Source organism: Dipteris shenzhenensis, chromosome 1 (assembly GCF_047967505.1).
Source record: "Dipteris shenzhenensis isolate YYH24624 ecotype China chromosome 1, Dip_SZ_1.0, whole genome shotgun sequence".
NCBI lineage: Eukaryota > Viridiplantae > Streptophyta > Polypodiopsida > Gleicheniales > Dipteridaceae > Dipteris > Dipteris shenzhenensis.
The window spans coordinates 41,886,425-41,904,629 of record NC_141596.1 but is presented as its reverse complement, the minus strand read 5'-3'; the positions used below and the strand labels follow the sequence as shown (position 1 = coordinate 41,904,629).

At 39.3% G+C, this 18,205-nt stretch overlaps 1 protein-coding gene across 1 annotated transcript; it reads right to left on the bottom strand.

Moving 5' to 3' along the window:
* Positions 1-5,910: 5,910 nt before the first annotated feature.
* On the bottom strand, positions 5,911-11,447 carry LOC147905859 (basic transcription factor 3-like). The gene is made up of 6 exons (XM_087382086.1): positions 11,303-11,447; positions 10,202-10,269; positions 9,569-9,717; positions 6,951-7,007; positions 6,793-6,831; positions 5,911-6,611 (listed from the first exon to the last, which is right to left on the bottom strand). Exons 2-6 carry the CDS (start codon positions 10,267-10,269, stop codon positions 6,460-6,462), a joined length of 465 nt encoding a protein of 154 aa, XP_087238212.1. The 5' UTR covers positions 11,303-11,447; the 3' UTR covers positions 5,911-6,459.
* Between the last annotated feature and the right edge of the window lie 6,758 nt (positions 11,448-18,205).

The window sequence follows — 18,205 nt, the reverse complement described above, 5'->3', positions numbered from 1 at the left end:
CAAGTGAGAACTAGAAATTGATAGGACCATAAAGGATATTGTTAAGGGAAGATGGAGGAATTTTAATGGACATGCTTGGCTTATAGGCCCCAAATGACCCAGATAAGGTTATGAGCACGATTCTTTACCCCCCACCTTTGCACAACTATTCTCACTGTCTAAATCCTTTTCATATAGAGGGGTTCTGTTGTAGTGATAGACCAAGGGGGGACAAGGGCAATTCTTGATGGAGATTCCCTTGGGATGCCCTTACTTGCCTTTTAAACTTTGTAAATTGTCTAATCCTTGTTCATAATGATTATTCCCTGTATTTTAAAGTCATACAAATTTGAGGTTCTCATTGGTACTCCTTGGGGAATTTCTCTTAGAGCATTTGATAAGAAAATTTCTTACACTTTTAAAGAAATATGGGAGCCAATCTTTGAAGTATGGGTTCCTCGAAGATATCTTTGGCTTCCCTCTAGAACTTCATGGATATGATTGGTAAGTGAAACATGGAATTGTCTTGGATGTGAGCTGAGTCAAGACAGATTTTACCCTTGTGTTCTATATGCAGGTTTCTATACATCATTTTTTCAGGGTTCTTGTTTGTAGGTCTAAGATCATTCAGCATTATGATTGGATAAGAATTGAAAATAAAGGACAACATGACCTGTGATTATTCCATATATTCCCTTGAAAATTACTTTAAAATTTTATAAGCATTTCACTAACTCTTTAAAAGCCAACCTCTAATCTTTTTTTAATACTACAATGCCAGGATTTGATAATTGCTAGTCTAGATAGAGTGACATGGATAACAACTGTGTGCCGGCATTGAAGCCTAGCTTCCACATCTTGAATGAAATGTTCTAGATTTCATTTGGTTGTGATGGTGCCAGGTGAGTTGGCACACCTCTCCATCGGATTTGCAAATAGAGTCTTGGGCATGGTATTGCAGAGAAGGATGTTGGCAACCTTGAAGGATACACTTGGGAGACATATGATGAGAGATATAGTACTCTTGACCTTGTCATGCACACTTACATAAAATATATCTATTACTAATGAAAACTAGAAATTGAGCTACCTTGTAATTAAAGTTAATATAAGAGATATACGAATATAAACGACATTATTTATAACAAGGTTAAACTCAACGGTGGTTTTTATTTAAAAAAGGGGGGAATAATTATGCTAATAAATATAACAAAATTTTCTAACTAGGATCAAAACTAATTAAGACAAAAAATTAAAGTATGTCTATGTGTGTGCGCTCACACACCATGATTTCAAGCCAAGGCAATAGAACTAGTGGAGCATTTGTGGATTGTCTAGCGACTAGTGAGGCTTGGGACAGATGTAAGGGTGTTTGGTTCATCCTATCTGTAGCATTGAAGAGGATAGGACCCACCCTTCCGACAATGTACGGGCCCATCGCTTCTGCTATGCACAAACCAAACCCCCCTAAATCTACCTTCATCCACCGGTAAGTGCAACAATTCATGGATCCACGAGCCTCTATGAACGTAGAGTGAGACAAATGCTCAAGTTTGTCGTAAAGTGATTGCACTTTGGCCACTCTATAGAAAGTCCCAATATAGATGCAGCTACTCTTTCGTAGTATATACACAGAAAGCAAACTCTTTTGTAACAAGCTTGCTCTCCACTCAAGTTTCACGTGCCCAGAATTTTGTGAGTTACAAGTGTTAGCTGTAGCTTTCCTTTTTTTCCTTCACCTTCCCCAAAGCTCATCTACAAAGTAAATATCCGAGAAGGTAGCGTGGGAGAAGGGCGAGCTGTTCATTTTTTATTTCAAAGGGGTAGTGTGAATACCTGGTAGAAGCGCATGCAGGGCTTGTATTATAGACTAACAATATGGTTCCCAAATTCCATCTCCTTTATTGGTTGTCCCTTGAGTGCTCCATGCAATTGACAATAGAGGATCGAGAGTCGAGCTTGGGAGCTCAACCTGAAGAATCATCACCGAGTTGTAGTTTAAGTAGCAATAGTGGTGTAACCCATATCTCTATCTCATAGAAGGTGTTCAAGGCACTTTGAGCATGCGATCAAAAATATCAAAGCTTCATGAGTGGAGCAACAAGCTTGTGAAGGATAGTTTGTGCGAGTCATAGTTAGGCGTTTTAGTCACAGTTAGGCATAAAACGCATTAAGAGCACACTCTTGCTACTTCCTCGTGGGTGTGGTCCAAGCCCCTCTCCTTTATTACTGAAAGTGCTAAACCTTGCACTAGTAGAGGTCCAAAGGAGGGTGCTTACAGTCTGCCATATCTTCCCATGTCCAGGGGGTCATAGATAGATGTCATCCTTAGGGCATCAATTACTCATCCACTTCACTCATGCCATGGCCATTCCATGAAATGTTATTCAGAGGCAAGAGAAATCATGATCACAAGAGAGCACACTAAAGGAAGCACACTAAATTAACCATTTTTCATGGCAGTTCTCTCGAGTGATCCAAGACAAGCTTTGGGGTATCCATAGATTTGATCAATAAGAGGTAGTCCCGCACTTGACTACCATGAAAAATAAGCTATAATTAGAGGTACCTCTTCCCAATAAGTATATCAAGCATGGTGGTTCAAGATATTTTGCACCACATGGCAAATAAACCCAAGGTTTTCCAATAAATAAACCATGATAAGGATATCCATCCCCTCTTTTTCAAATATCAATATAGCATTAGGTATTTTGGTCCAATATCTCTCCCACCTCAAGACGAATAAATCTAGGGGTCCTCAACATATTATGTGGGACATCATATACTTTCTCTAGGACTTCCATATAATAATATGTTTCCATGGGCCATCATTACATTGGAAAACCTAAAGTACAAAAGGGTCCCCAAGGGGATGAGTGTGTGTGTGTGTGTGAAGACTCGACTAAACCTTTTTCATAGTGAAATGAAAAAAAAAATTAAAGTGGACATGAAAGAGAATGCATACTTGCAAGTTCATGTTGGCACAGGAAGGTGACTCAGAGGCATGGCTATGTAGGGCATTGTAGTCAAGATGGCACGATAGTCGAGACACCACAATTTAGGGGGAACTGAATGGGACAAGTATGTAGGTAGCCGATGGCATGGAGTAAAGGGGTGGCTGGAGTATGTCGGGTGTAGAGGCAAACTATAGAGTCGTGGACAATGTGGTGTTGTTTATGGCATAGAGATTGAACAGGGTGCAGCAACAGAATGGGCTATAGGTGATGGAGTTTGGCTGAACGGAATAGCGAACTGAGGGCTTGGTTGAGTAAGTGTAATAGATAAGTGAGTTGGTTGAGCCGGTGGGTGCAATCAAGGCGAGCAGGCAGATTGTATAGTTAGTTTTGTTGGTAGTAGGTGTAGGGAGTGTAAAGGTTGGGAGCAAAGGAGTCCTGGGAATTTGAGAAGGAGAACGGTGGGAGATGATAAGTCCAGTCGGGTGCATGGGGGATGGGTGGGGGAGGGGGGAGAGAAGGTTTAGTTAGGGAGACAAAATAGAGGAAATTTGGGATAAGTAAATAAGGGGATGTAGATAGCAGAGAAAAGTAGAGAGAAATAGGAAAATTTTAGAAAAGAATGTGAAATAAGTTTAGAATATAATAGGGGTGGATAAAACCAAATTAGAGAAGAAAATTAGGGGAGGGTATGAACAATTAGAAGAAGCAAGAAAAATAGGTTACCCAAGAAAGACGGGGTTGCATTTAGGGGAGGTATAGTTAGGGGAAGAGTTTAATGAGGGACTTAAAGAAAAAATATGAAAAAATGGGGAAAATAAAGAAACGAATAAATGAAAAGAGTGGGAGAATTTAGAGAGGGAAGTGGGAGGGATTTTACATAAGTTCCTCTTCAAAAGCCGATCAATACTTCATTAAGAATAGAGCTTGTTTGACTTGCTAAGTATAGAGATCTTAATTAAGTCTTATTCATAATAAGAGACTTTTAAACTTGGACCTTTGAATTTGGGATCTCTTAGCCACTCACAATTTTATAAATTAGGGAGTTAAAGAAAGGATAAGCATGATGTAAGTTTATCACAAGCAAGAAACACTAATAGATAAACATTGATCAATAACACTTAATGACTCTTCAAATGAACAAAATTATATTTTTCATATTCTCAACTATGAGAAAGAAAATGAGAAAATGAAGAAGTGATTTGGAGTCTCAAAAATACTCCACTTATAATGGGGAATCAAGCAAAAAATTTGGTATGTTGTCACAAATGGTGGAGCTCAATGGAAATCAATATGTGCTCTTAATTAAGTTCCAGTACTATTTTCATCTTTTTTATCATTGTATGCATTTTAGTTACTTTGTTCTTTAAAGCAGGGGCATTGCTAAAAGCAATAAGAGCACAATAGAGCAAAGGTGAAAACTAAAACTACCTTCTTAAGAAATTATTTTGTTATCCTTAGTGTTATTAAAGGTCCCCAAAAGTCATTCAAAACCAAATGGGAATCGAAATTATTTAGGATCTTGCAAGATCGTTGAGTACGAGCAACTTTTTGTATGCATTTGATATACCTAGAGTGAGTAAAAACCTTTTTGGATTTAGAAAGCCTTAAAATAGCAATTTTCAAGTTGACATCTAAAGGTTAGATAGAGATATTCTTACAAATATTGATATAAAGTCTTATGGTTCTTTTAATCATAGCACTTATAGACTTGAAAATATTTGAAAAGCAGAGAAATTTGATATTTGTAATTGAGATGGATAGGAGACAATAAAAGGCCAATAGAATAGGGAAAAAACAAGACGTTGCATAACTCGAATTCATAAGTGAAAAGATAAATGTTTGCTAAAAAGACAACACAATTAGTGCCCATAGGGATTCCTATAATTTGTTTAAACAAAGAATCACCTATTGCAATAGCAAACATCACCAACACTTCCTATCTTTGTGTATCTTTTCTTTTTAGAATCAATGTCATGATCTACATGAATAAAAGGAATACTTGGATTGCTAACAAACCCTAAGACTAGCAAAAACTCTGGTGTTTTGAGATCAGATCCTTTTGAGAAACTAAGACAAGGACGTAGGTTTTGGAAGACGTGTTGACCTCTCTCAAAAGACATTCTAAGTAAGACTTTATGCAAATAAAAACAAAGATATTCTTCATAATCTTACCTTTCAATTCTGATAAGATATTTTTAACTCCTAAACTTTCTTCTATTTGCAAAGCAAGCTTTGAGATTCCCTTATCAATAGCTTTTTAAGGCAAGACTCTTTAAAAGTACATTCAAAATTTCATGCCTTTCATGAAAATGTCAATTACTAGAAAGCAAAATTGAAGTATCAATTGTAACTACATGTCCTAGATCACTATAAATAAAGCTTTGGAATCTCTTACTTTTACAACAAGAAGGTTCTCTAAGGATAGAAGATTTTGAATGCTCTGAAATCCTTTTACCTATCTCTTCATAGTTGAAAGCCTTTTGTCCTGAAGCTTTAATATACTTCCAAGCTACTACTGGATGCTTCCAAATTCTTCTCACATAATAAAGGAGAGAATCCATTACTTCAGGAGACTTCAAACTTGAGTTCAAGCCTATCTTGTCAAGATAAGGAGAAGTAAAAACAGAAATCAAGAGTTCCTTATTTAGATAGAGTTATTTGCTTTGAAAGGAAGCTTTCAATTTTAAAAAGCGATCCAACGAAGTTTTAAGTTGTATATAATGGAGCTTATTTAGATTCAAATCCTCAAAATAGATTCTCCAAGGTGTATTGAAGTTTGGATAAACTTTGACATTATACTCTTGAAAACTTTTATTGAAAAATGACCCAAACACATTAGTCTATCTAGGTCAAGAAGTCTTATTTTATAATCTCGAGAAGAAAAAACTCTTGGAGCTGAAGTTAAAGGAACTAAAAGAGGAGGAAGATACACTAGATCTTGCACACACGGCAGAAGCAATATTTAAAACCATCAAATATAAATCCTAAAGCTAACTCTTCTGCTACAAAGACATTTGACAAGAAAACAGAAGAATACCACTTAACATAGATGGCATACAGAATCGTGTCAAAAAGAATGTGCATAGGGCCACAGCCCTACCTTCGATTGACAAAAGCCTTGAAACAGTCGAGTCGGAGTGCTTTGTAATTCGATCCTCTTGAAAGAAGCAAGGACGTCAAAAACATCGGCTCGGATAATTATGAAAATTGAGAGCTGATTGAGACTCTTAAAAATAGGCAGAATCACCAATAGCCACCTGTCGATACTTGGACCAAAGTCAAAACACACAACAGCAACACACTGCAACCTGAACATTGTTAGCTGCCAGGTAGACAGACTTAGCCCTAGAATTCAGTGCAAAGAATAAGAATCATGGCTACCTATACTCTCTCAGTCGTACAATGTAACTCTTTAAAGCTTGCCGAAAGTTTCTACAAGTCATCTTTGTCATTGCTACTGTTCGCATTAAGCAGAGCTGATATTAAAAGTTTTCATCAGGAGAATCGCATTCAGTTTGATCGACTATTCATCACCATCCTTGGCAGCTTCTTCAAAAGTTTCTCCCTCCACAAGCTCAGGCACATCATCATCTTCATCTTCAGCACCTCTGAAAGCAGACTCGTGCTTTTGATATTGCTCAGCAATCTTCTTTAAATTGGCCAAGTTGTCAGGTCCTGAAGCCCGAATCGGACAGAGGACATTTAGTTTTTTTATCATAGACCTACTACATACAGGTAGCCATTTCGACTGCCAACTATATGCATTATGAAATATCTCAGCACACAATATCTACTGACTCAACAAAAACAAATTTCAAAAAAGGAAGCAAGGCTCTAAAATAGGTTTGAATTTTACCAAGCTGATTGATTATTCCAGGTAGTAAGTCTTGCAGTCCTGCAAATCGGAAAAAGAAAAAGAAAACAGCCAACCTGAGTCCACCAATTTGAAAGGGAGATGAAACAATAAAGCAGAGTATAAGGGTATAATTAGACATATTTAGCAAAAAGCCTTACTTTTAGTTTGAGGGGACCCACTCACTACCCAAGTGTTGGCAGCAATTGAAGCTTGTACTGTCCAAACAATTAGAACAGGCCAAGTTAGAAACATGAAGGATGCAGCCCTTGCCTCTTCAAGTTAGTAACGAAGACTAAGATTCTACACCAGCTATCTCTGATCCATCGGAACCATATAAACCTTATAAGACTAAATTATACCAATTTTACAAATTAAAAATTTCTATTAGTCATTTGACAGCTCAAGGTTTCCTTCAATGGATTGTGAAAAGGATGCAATTTGCAAGTAGGTGGAGGTGAGGCGAGTGAGGCGTATGGAGCTTCAAACATAAAGGAAAAAAACACAAGCATTACAAAGAAGATTACAAGGGTAGTGCACCCCATGTGAGGGCTCACTTTCTTGGGGTTTCTTTAAAGGTGTGAATCCACGTCCCACAGACCTTCCAGATGTTCCAGCAGCTCCATGGCAGTGTGGAAGAGAGCAAGAGTGAAAAAGTTTGCAACACACACTTAGGTTCAGTCATATGTCTCCTATATGTAGCACAACTATTCCAAGTGCATGAACCTAGAAAGAAGTCTTTAAAATAGTTAAGCTGCTTTGTGCACGAATGACTGCAGGAATTATCCTGAGATCTTTTTTTGAGGTAGATCTCCCTTTCAATATTGCTCGTACCCCATCTTCCTCACCTTTATTGATGCAATGGCACAAGCAAGTCCTAAATGCAAAACCACTGCTTCGAAGACATTGTTCAGAAAAGAGTGGAAGCAATCCATGGTTGATATGAAAGGAAATTACAACCCACGAAGGCATCGTGGGTTAAATATGGATGTACAATTCTTTTAGATGGGTAGTCTAACACAATGATTTCCCTCACATTAACATTCTTATTTCATGTTGTAGGGACACCAAGTTCTTGAGCTCTATTGCTGGTTCTCATCAAAATGTTGGGAGAGAATTTCTACTGACACTCACCAAGCTATGTTAGATGTGGGACCTTCCGCGGTGCAGCAGATTACTAACAGTGCAAGTGACTGTAAGTGCACGGATGAGCTTTTCGAGGAGGGATTTTCTCACATCTAGACTCCTCACCATTCGGATCTCTTATGGACGATATAGGAAAGCTCCCTTGGGTGCATGTAATAGTTTAGAAGGCATGCAATCTACTAGCTTATGTGTGATAAGCACAAGGCCTTAGAGATATATAGAAAGCATGCTACCCATAATCTCTTTAAGCCTTCCGCGACTCAATTTGCATATCTTGCCATTGTCCTTGTGTGCTTGGTGAATGTAAAGCCTTGTTTACAGTGTATGCTTGTTAGTGAAAAACAGGAGGGGTGGCCAACTTCCAGGACACCCAAAGGCACAAGCTTTGAGAGCATGGTGTTTGATGTGGAGTGCATTGTCGGTATTATTCAGCCTCTATACACAGCCCTTCAAAAGTTTGACAAAGAGGGCGGCACCATGGGCTTCTATATACCTAGATGAATCCAGGAACATTCCCAAACTCATCCTCTAAAAACACAACATAGTGCAGTTTCAATCTCACGAGAGTCACTCATAAGATTGAAAACCATAAACTCCATCACGCATAGCAGGGACTAGCTACTATGACATCCCCACTGACATCATCAGCGCCCAACAGTGGGTGTAGACCATAGTATAAAAGTATGCTCTCACACATACAAATCCACACACCCATGGGCTTCATTTATAATTACGTGGACAGCTCACTGGAAAGTCCCTTCGAACATGTACATGGCTTGATCAGGACAGGTACTTCTATGATCCAATTCCAAATTCTGAAATGCAGTTCTAAGAGAGGTGTGTGGCTCCAAGAGAGGTAATGGCACCTCCAAGAGGGAGGTGTGAAGCTGCAAGAGAGGCTTACAGCAAGCGGCTCCACAGAAGAGAACTACTCCATAAAATGGAGAGGTGAACTGCCAAGTAATGCTGAAGCCCTCCCCCTCTTGATTTGGTGACAGTTAGAATTGTTTATTGCTTTTCAGTTTATGGCTGTTTAAATTCTAAGTGTGAATTGGATAAATCACACTTCTGCTATAGCGCAATTCTGACAGAAGAAAAGCAGGCATAATTCGGATGAAAGTCTGGAGTCTTGCATGTCTGCTGTTAGGGCAAAAAGGCAAATGCACATGATGAGCTGTGCTTCAAGAAGGAAGCTGGTCAGGCAGATGCATTGAAAATGCACCGCAATATAAATGGGATACAATTCCTAGAGACTTGAATGTCTGTTGATGAGCCAGAATCATAAATAACAGTAAACAGCTCAATGATTATTCCCAAACTTGGAGTCACAACAGAAGCGAACATCTGCGTGGCAGGTTGCAGAATTTACAGTATACTTTTATCATGTGAGATGGACCACATGCTAAGACATACTCATCATAATAGCTTTACTGTTCATGTATATATATACAAACATGGTGAAGTCTAGCACAGCCAGTCAAAATAGCTATTCCATCAAAGCAAATGAAAATAGGACAATTCCAACCAACGATTGTGCCCACAACCACTACTTTTAGAATGGACCGGGTTCACTAAAGGCACCACAATGGAAAGAAGAATTAAGATAAAACATCGCTGCAAGAAAACTGCTTACCCTTAGGATTTATAAAGTGAATGACAGTATCATCTTTGAAAATGTTCACTTCTTCAATTCCGGGGATTGTATTGACCCCCAATCTCTTTAATGTGTTCTGCAGTCTCTTATCGTCTGTTGTTGCTGTCTTATGGACTGCCTTCTTTTTCCTGGCATCAAAAGAAAAACAAAATGATTCCATTGAAAACTCAGTACAGAGCGAAGTTGCCAAAAAAAGAAGTTCCAAAGGGTGTGACTTCCAGGCATGGTTGGTGTGACGTATGTAGCTGTCACAAAGCTTAATGCCGAATTTCTTACTAATGATATCATTACAGACAATGACAGTATCCTTTACATCTTTAAATCAGGATCACGACCATGTCAAAAATGGAACAGTGACTATCATTACAGTACAATGTACTGATGATCAAATGCTCCAAAAAGGAAAAAAAGGAAACCTGAGCATGTGTAATGATAGTTCCACATTTTTAATAGCTGTTGGACTTGGAACACAAAACAATGTATCAACAACCTAACAATATCTTTTCCAATAGTTATTGTTATAAACAATAACTATTGTTTATAACAATAGCCTGTCACAACCCTGTGCAAGGCCTGACCCTAATTGTTATATGGAAAAGTTACAGGACCTACCTTCTCACAGTGCCTTTTCCACCTGTGCGCACCGCACTAGCCATCTTCATCAATTTCTCCCTGTTCATCTGCAGGAAGAACGACCACATTTGTCAGCTGAGTAGCCATATTTTTTGTGATTAAGCAAAACCAAAACTAAGGAGGAAGTTAATTAACGTGCGAAGCTCATCTTAAGCATGCTTTCAATGTTTTTTAAGGCAGACCACAAATAAGCTTGCCTTCATGAAGCTATTGTCTTAGATCCTTCACAGGATCCTCAAAAAGTTCTGACGCAATCAAAGTAAATCTCAAGAAGTAAGTGTAAGTTTCCTTCCTGCAGAGCTTTTTCTAGTTTAAAGCCCCATTCACTAGCTAATACTTTAGGTCACTAGTCCCAACCTAAAAATCCAAATTTTGGGAATGCGATATGCCAAAGTTGACCAACGTTGCAAGATGCAACAACTCACGATAGATTGAGAAGCGACGTAAAAACATGATCTCTCTCTCTCTCTCTCTCTCTCTCTCTCTCTCTTCATCTTATTCCACACCTTTCCGCAGGGCTGCCCTTGAAAAGCACATAAAAGACTTCTATTCACACATTAAACCCTCTTATTTTGGTCTTTGCTCTTCATAGATTTATCTTGTGGATAAATGTGTGTAGTATCCGTTAAAGAACCATTCGCAACCCTTTCGTTTTTTTAAATAGCGTCCGCGACCGTTTTCATAGTTTTAAGAGAAACAGGATCCAATTTTCAACATCTCAGAAGGATAGGCACGGTTACTGGCAAGGACGTTCGAGTCTCGCCTGAGTTTACGATATTCCGCTCTGCCTTTGCATCACACGGAACAACAATAGAAGATTCGCCACAACAGAGAGCCAGCAGAGGAAAACCATGAGCCGCAATCAATTAGAAGTTGGGTGCGGGTCTACTGGGCGCCCAGAAAACGCAAAAGGCTGCGGGAGCAGAAACGAACCCAAGAGGCTCGATAAAGACGCACGCAAAAAGGGCAAGGAGAGAACAGCAAAGAGACAGTGGAAGCGGTAGCACCAAGCAAGCAAAAAGAAAGGCAGAAAAGTTGAATCTGAGCTGTGCGATGTCAAAGGGTGAGGGGAGAAAATACCTTGGCGAGCAAACGTGAGTAGCGCAGAGGGGGGGTGAGAGCCACAGACGAAGTTCTCTGCAGCAGATTGGACAGCACCGAATGTGAAATTTCCAAAGGTCTCGTTTTTGGAAGATGAGAGGAACCAGTTCAGCTTTCCCGTTCCGTGTGAACGCTTTCCTTTTCTTCTTCTCCTCTCCACCGTCCGATCTCCACCGTCCGATCCCCCCGCTCCCCCTTATGACCTAACCAGTTCACAGAAAACATTTTTCTCAACCAATCACAACACTTTTCCATTGTCTCTCAATCTGAACAAGCAAGGGTTCTCTCACAATGGCAAATAATAACGGTGCCAAAGGGCATCCCTACCTTATGGATCTCATTAAAGTAAATTTTTGAAAGTGATATCCATTTATAAAAACTCAAACCTCAAAAGTCGCTGCCAAACCCGAGTGCATGCATAGTATGAATGACAAAATCCCAGCTTACCGAGAGATCGTGGAAGTCTTAATGACGGAACCCTTGAAGTGTGGCAGCTTGTAAGAGGTTTAGTAATTACGCACTTATGGAGATTCAGAAATGACAGGGCTTTTATGAGACCTCTTTTTGGCAAAGGGTTAGTACCTTTGATCTTGGAGGATGTCAAGATCACCCTGCAATTTTTTGGGAAGAAAAACAAGACGATTAGAGTCATAGGCAAACTGTGTAGATAGCCTTTGTCCCTTCTATAGGGCAGACTTTTTCTCTTTTTCCTATTGTAAATACTCCTATAAATATGAGTTATCTTTTACAAACGCAAAAAAAAAACAAATAACAAAACTTGGGGTTTCAAATTTTGAAGTTTTTTCTTGAGAATTTGCAGATTTTTTTGCAAAAATATAACTGAATTGCCAAAAAATTTTGTAGATTTTACAAAATTGAGAAAATATTTTTAACGGGTGAAAATGAAAACGTTGCAAGTTCATTGTATATAGTTTGCAGGTTTTCTGTGAACACTGTTATGACCTAACCTCTCTTTGCTCCTTATCGCCTCGCTTAGAAGAGAAGCATTTGGATATTTCGACCTTGCTTGCACGTTCCCATCGAAGACCATCTAGCCACACCTTCCAAATATGGGAACTCAATCTGGGAACAGAGAACTAGCATTTGTTCGATGCTTCCATCCCCAAACACGTAAAGCACTTTGTTCAAGCGAGGAGTTGGTGAGAGTTCCATCCACCATGAGGACTCACCGAGAACCAGAGGTAGTTAGAGTTGCTATCAACCTACCAGTAAAAGTCCTAATTTATAGATTACATGGATTCTTTAGAGCAAGTCAAAATAATTCATATAGTCATTTAATGACTCAAAATAATCCATATAATCATTTAACAACTCGACAAAAAAAAGCATCGTTACTAAACTCTTTTAGAGAGTCGTTATCACCCTGTCCAAAATGACTCTACAAACAACCCAAAACACTTGTATTCTAGGGTTTTAGATGCATTTTAGGGCTTCTCTTGTCTATCGATCCTACTCTTACTCCCCATTTCTTAGTTCGAGCTCTTTCCCTCCTTTAAGTTTTTTGTTCCTTCAAGCCTTCAAGCTCTTGCATTCTTCAAGCCTTCAAGCTCTTGAATTCCTTCAAGCCTTCAAGCCCTTGCATTCCTTTAAGCCTTCAAGCTCTTCCTATTGCCTTCAAGCTGTTACTCTTGCCTTCAAGCTCTTGCTCTCTTGCTTCAAGTCTTTACATTGCTCTCTTGTGCCCTTCCTTGCATTTCTTTTGCTCCCTTGCATTGCTTTCTTGATCCCTTCCTTGCATTTCTCTCTTGCTCTCTTGCCCTCCCTTGCTCCTTTGCCATCTACTTGCCTTATCATGGATCAAAGTTCCAATTTGGATCTATAGATAGTCTTGAAAGGGTTACTACATACCAGAGGGTATCCCCACTTGATGTGGAGGAGACCTTGTGTAGCTTATCCTCTTTTTTTAAAGAGCAATTATTGAATACAATTTGAGATACAACTAACTCTTCTCAAGTGGTCCCTGTGACAATCAGGCAACCTAATGAGTCTCGCCCATACCACATGTCACCCAAAAGGGAAAGGGCAAGGAACTAGTGGATGAGAGTGGATCTCATGAAAAATTAAGAGCAATATGATTGCAAATTAGATACTCTATGGCACTTGGTGATAGTCCATCTTCATAGGGTAACTCCACTAGGATACTATAAGAGAGCATGTAGTATTCTTTCATACGACCGGATCCTATTTCATCATCTCACGTCCTCTCAACGTCTGTAAGTCTAGCTTCCACTGATCTTCCTACCATGTCTAGGATGGAGGGAGATTCTCATATTCTAATTGACTTAGTATTAGGAGACATTATTTTGATTAATTCCTCTCGAGCATCTTTTCATTGACTTAGTATTAGTATTCCAATTGACTTGTATTAGGAGGCATTGTCTTGAATAACATCTTTTCATTGATGGATGTGTCTACATGTCTAACGTCCACATTAAGTGGAAGTAAGTATGTTTTTTCAAATGTTTTATTCAAATTTCTTTGAAATATAATCTAGTTTCACTAATTTGTTCAAATTTTTTTGTAGGCATCAAGTGCTTTAAGTTTATCATCGACATGACAATGCCAATTACAATTTATATGTTGGAACATGGATGCTTTATTTTGTATGGGATACATGTCTCCCTAATTCAAATTTACACTACACTATTGCTGTTTAATTCTAATCCCAAAGGTTGTCTAGGTGGGGTAATTTCATGTAGAAAAAGGTTTGGGGAAGAATAAAAGAACAATTTAGAGCACGATTGCCCATTGTGGCTTCGAAGGAAAATTCATGCTCTAATTGGATTCAATAGTAGGGTATGAACCGATCCACCATAAAGAAACCTTTTAGGAACTCAGGCTACCCTATGGGGCTAATGTATACCCTAAGACTAGGTTCCAATGGCCAATTGGATAAGCTCTCATCAATAGTTGGGTATGAAACTCGAGCTACCCTACGAGGATAATGTATCCACCATGGAATATTCTTTAGGAGTGCAAGCTACCCTATGGAGATAATGTGTCTCTTAAAGGTAGGGTCCAATGGATGATGGATAAGCTCTCATTGAAGCAATTGGAAGATAAATTCATCTCATATGTAAGAAAAATAGTAATTCTTAACAATGTGCTAGCTACTTCCATGATTTATGTCAAATCAATATTGAGATTCCATAGGTGCCAATAGATGAGATTGGAAAATTTGGTGAGGATCTTTCTTTTGTTAGACCCAAACAAATAGAATGATTTCTATGTGATGCTATGGTCAACAATTATAATGTCCAAGGGGTAGGTATTCTTGACCTTTGGAAGGGTATCGCAAAACTAGCCAATTGGATGATTTTATTGATCCATTCAAGTCACTAAATTGATTATAAGGTAGAGTGGCTTTAGAGAGCTAGCACTTGGAGGGCACTCTAGACAAACTAGTGTATTTGCTCCCAATAAAGATCAAGAATTTTGATTTGATAGTAGGCTTCTGGTTGAGAGAATGAAGGAGGACCATGGCCCACATGGAGTGGATTGGATAGCAAGATTTTCCACAGTGATGTCTCATTGGGAGAGGAAAATTATTGAGAATGAAAGAGGAACATGGCCCACATGGCCTGGATTGGATAGCAAGAAAACTTCAATGATGCCTCATTGGGAAAGTAAAATTGGTGGCCGAAAGTATGGATAGGGAAAATGGACTAGTATAATAAAGATCTCAAAACAAGCAAATGATGCATCACAATGGAGTGCCAACTTTGAGATAGAAATTGGGAGATTTCTATGCATTTAGTTAGGTAGTGTTCAGTTATCAAGGTCTTATGGACCCAATTATATGCTTGATTGGAGAGGGAAAGCTTATTGGAAAAATTTATACAAAAGAGCTACCTTTTGGGACACTTTTTTGTATTGTGTTCATCTCTTGGATAGAAATATCTATATATTGGTGGTTCTACATCTCTCATCAACACTGTTTATTTCCTTGCTTGCACATGTATTCTAAGTACACATAAGTAAAGAAGTTTTGGATTCCATACTACAACAATTCTGTATGAATTCTTGAGTGCTCTTCAATTTTCTTCCACTGCGTCTACCCTCTATTGTGATTTCTTACATCAATGACTCCAAAATATATAGCAGTAAGAGAGGAGTGATGTTCCTTAATGAGTTGGACTCTCCAAGATCCCTAGGGGACACACAGCTTATAAAAATTGTAGAGATAGGCCTGCTTGATCTATAGTCCAATAGAGGTTCTCTGTTTCTAGAAGTAGTAGCCCTTCATCATTAATGGGTCTCTTTTGGGGCTAGACTAAATCCTCACCATAGGGCATGCAACAAAGAGGAGAGAAGACACCACATGTGGAAGCACCTTCAATCTAGCTTTGTTTGTAAAATAGAAATGTTAAATTTCATGTCTAGGCTGCCTCTTCTGGGACAATTTTGTACCTTGTACCAGACCATTGTGGAGTATGGTAATGAAGACATTTTGCCACCTATATTGCTAGGTCTACTTTTAGAATTATATTGCATTGTATTAATATTCGTGTGCACATGTTTCACAAAAATCTGGTGTCATCCATGGTAATCTATCATTCCACTATGAGGGTAGTGGTGGTGTATGCTACCCTAGTATCTTTGACAGACGATAGTGAGGGTAGGCTCTACCCGGAGCTTGGAGATGATCAAGTACAAACCATTTTCACTAAGTAGAATAACCCTTTGCCATGATAGCAGTAGTATATTGTCTGATAGCAGAGGAATATAGAGGATTTGTAGCTCATCTTGTTATCTTGGTTTTTGCTTCATCAAATTGCTAGTTGGTGCCACAGGTGACTCATGAGCAACCTTTATCTTCCCCATTGAACATCGCAACAATATAGTTATCATACTATCTTTTGTATTGTTTAAGCTTGCAGCTGGTACTTATCATACTATTATCTACGTTGTTTGATCTTAGTTATGACACTAAGTTGTAGGTATTATGCGTTGTTCTATATATAAATTCTTATGATGGTCCACTGGCAAGAACTTCCTATAATTTCGATAAACCAATTTCCTTAGGTCCTTACTAAATCTGGTATCTGATTCTTCATCACATGTTGGACATGTGTTGTCTCTATGCCAACATGGACTTAGGTAGTACAGAATGTGTATGTAGAATGTGTATGTAGAGTAGCAGCAAAGCTCTGCTTGTACTTGCATAAGGCTAGGAATAATCTCTCTTAGGAATCCTCAACATGCAAGTTCTACTTGCAACTCCTACACGCATGTTCTACATATGCGATTCCTACATGCGAGTTCAACATGCAACTCCTACATGCAACATGCAACATACGAGTTCGACATGCAACTCCTACATGCAACATGCGAGTTCTACATGCAACTCCTACATGCAACTTCTATATGCAAGTTCTACATGTAGAGAGAGAATGTCTTACAATTCTTACATGCAGAGAGAGAAGCTCTCCAACTTGTATAAATACCCCATAATGGAATGAAGCCCACACTCTTTGGGGCATTGTATTGAGTTCTACTTTGGTATTCCAAGCAATTGTCTCAAGTGTCCATGCTTCCTTGCACTCCACATCCAAAAGCATGTCCTAACCTTGCAACTCCTCCTCCCCTCTCCTCCAACCTTGCAACCCATCCTCTCCCTCTCCCTCTCCTCCTCCCTCCTCCTCCCTCCTCCTCCTCCTTCCACCCATGGGTTTCTCAGTATGCAGGGTTCCGAGGCTTTTTTTCACCTACAGATATATCGGTGTTGTTGTTTGTAGTATAAGTGTAGCTTAGGACCTCGAGTCGTATTCCGGTGAGAGACGTAGGCTTAACTGTGGTAAGGAAACATAGTGCATGCATGTGTGAAAGGGGCATGCATCATCATGGTTGGGGTAATGAAGGCTTTTGCCTCCATTGGGGCTTGAAGGGTTTAGGAGGAGTTTAAGGGTTAGAGGAACGTTCAGGGTTTAGAAGGAGGTTCTAAGGTTCAGAGAGAGGTTCCAAAGTTTAGAAGAGGTTCAAGGGTTAGAAGGAGGTTCCAAGGTTTAGGGCAGAGTACATGGTGGAGAACTCATCTCCCTTGTAGATCATGGAGGTTAAGGGTTGAGGAACTAAGGGTTAAGGCCTCGCCAACTTCAGTGCATGCCTGACGGGGTGGCCCTTAGCTCCTCCAGACTTTTCAAAGGCTGAAGCTTCACACAGCTCTCCCCCCTCCATCCTGACCTTCCCCCCCTCTTGCATCTCTAACCCCCCCTCTCCGTGCGTGAACCCCCTGCTCAGATGCCGCCCGTTGCCCCCTATATATTAATTTAAAAAAAGCATAACTTAATCTTAAACTAACCATAGTTAGGTTAATCATAACCTAGGTTAGTTGACTAGGTTGGGTAGGTTAGGTTAGCCTCATTGTAGTATAGTTAGTTCAACTAACTGTAGTTAGTTTAGCTAATTGTAGTTAGTTCACTCCACAGTTAGGTTAGACTAAGCTAGAATAGAGTAACTCACAGTTAATGTAACTAGACAATTAGGGTAATAGGCTAGTTAGACTAACTGGAATCACCCTAGTTCAACTCCCTCAGTTAGACTTAAAGCACATTCACACCAAACTTTCGAGCAAGGACCACCCCCCCAAAACTAAATAAGGGCCATTTTACCCCTACTTTAACCCCTCGTAACTCATCCATTTGGCGGCCAAACTAGACTCGCTTGAACCACGATTTCACACAGAAACATCATGCTACTAAAAATTTTTCCAGCCCATTTCACACCATTTCAGCATCCCTAGGACTCGTTAATTCATGCCTCGGTGTAGGCCTCTTTTGCACTAATTCGCTTGTATATTTCCGCCGTGACCTCCGATTGACAATTTGTCTGCACCAGCACATTTCACTACACACATGGGAG